Raw genomic sequence first — 1,502 nt, 5'->3', positions numbered from 1 at the left:
GGAAGAAGAGAAAGTAAAGGCATCATACAAGGAAGAAGAATGAGAAGAAGTGGGAGAACAAGTAGAGGAGGAAACAGAGAAAGCAGAGGAAGTGGGAGATGAAGAAGAGAAGGAAAATTTAAAAAAAATACAGGAACCAGAGGAGGAAGAAGAGGAGGAAAAGAAAAAGTAGAGGGAACAGGAGGGAGAGAAGAAGAAGCAGAAGAGGAAAGAGCAGAAGAAGAGAGTGTAGAGGAAGTGGAATGAAGAGAGGAAGAAGAGGAGGAAGAGAAAGTAAGGGCATCATACAAAGAAGAAGAATGAAAGAGTGCAGAGGAAGTAGGAAAAACACAATACAGGAACTAGAAGAGGAAGAAGAGAAGGAAGAAAAAGAAGTAGAAGAAGAAGAAGAAGGAAAGGACAAAAATAAGCAAGAGGACAAACAACAGAAGAAGAGAAAGATAAATGGAGGAAGAGAAACAGTTTCTATTAATACGTGGTGACAGAAGAGAGTTTCGATGTGAAACAAAACACAACTGAAACCACATTCCCACCAGCTCAAACCAATAAAATATAAAACACAATAAAAACAAAGTTATTTGACACAAACCGCCCCCCCCCCCCCTCGACACTTGGGTTTCTCTGCAGGATGGACTCCAGCCAAACGTTGGCAGGCTCTTATTATACAGTAGCCGTAAAGTTACTGTTGGCAGGTGACCAAACATCAGTCCCACTTCATTATAACACGCAGCTGATTGGCTGCTAACGGAGCCAAAGATCAGGGAGAAAAGTCGGTTCGTTAAGAGTCAAAGTTGACGACCTGTGATGTTTTCCAGAAGGATTCATTATATTTATATAATATATATTCTCTCCTCTGCTCCTTTAAAAACATCTTCGCTGTCTATTTTCTTTTTTTAAATTGATTTTATTTGCTTCTCCTGTGACTTCATCCAGACACGGTGTAGAGAAAAGCAGCAGCTGTTTGGCGTTAATAAATTGTATTTAGCTGACTGCTATGAGCGGAAATCAGATCCACTAACACTGGACTACTTTTCCAGTTAGTCTCTTATATACAACAGTTTTTCACAAACCACAACTGTTTATGTCTCAACGTCTCACTGACTGACTTTCTGTAGCTCTCTCTCCTTCCCAAAAACCCTGTGTGTGCGTGTGTGTGTGCGTGCCTGCGTGAGCTGAACGCCGGCCAACACACACACACACACACGGGGGGTCAATTGATGTAAAAATTTAATTTGGTGGTCTACATGGTGGGAAATTACCACATACCAGCCAGAGGCAGGTTTATCTATTCTACCAAACATCATGGTTCACAAGTTTATACAACCAACCTTTATTTTTATTCTAAAACACCTTCTGACTGGTTGTGTGGCAGCCTGGAGCCACTTTAACTCCACTTTACCTCAGCGCCGAGAAATATATTTATGTTTTTAGTGATTATCTAGACAGACTTAAGTTTAGCTCAACAGTAAGATGCATCAATGTCCAATACAGACAATTAGTCA

At 40.7% G+C, this 1,502-nt stretch overlaps 1 protein-coding gene across 1 annotated transcript in view; it reads right to left on the bottom strand.

Annotated features, from left to right (window-relative positions):
- Nucleotides 1-1,502, bottom strand: part of hivep2a (HIVEP zinc finger 2a) — a 127,115-nt gene that overhangs the window by 7,354 nt on the left and 118,259 nt on the right. The window contains exon 14 of the mRNA XM_067572647.1: nucleotides 1,351-1,373. Within this exon, the coding sequence (XP_067428748.1) occupies nucleotides 1,351-1,373 (23 nt within the window). The remainder of the gene's footprint in view (nucleotides 1-1,350; nucleotides 1,374-1,502) is intronic.

This window comes from Thunnus thynnus, chromosome 18 (genome assembly GCF_963924715.1).
Source record: "Thunnus thynnus chromosome 18, fThuThy2.1, whole genome shotgun sequence".
Lineage (NCBI taxonomy): Eukaryota > Metazoa > Chordata > Actinopteri > Scombriformes > Scombridae > Thunnus > Thunnus thynnus.
This window is presented reverse-complemented; position numbering and strand designations above follow the sequence as displayed.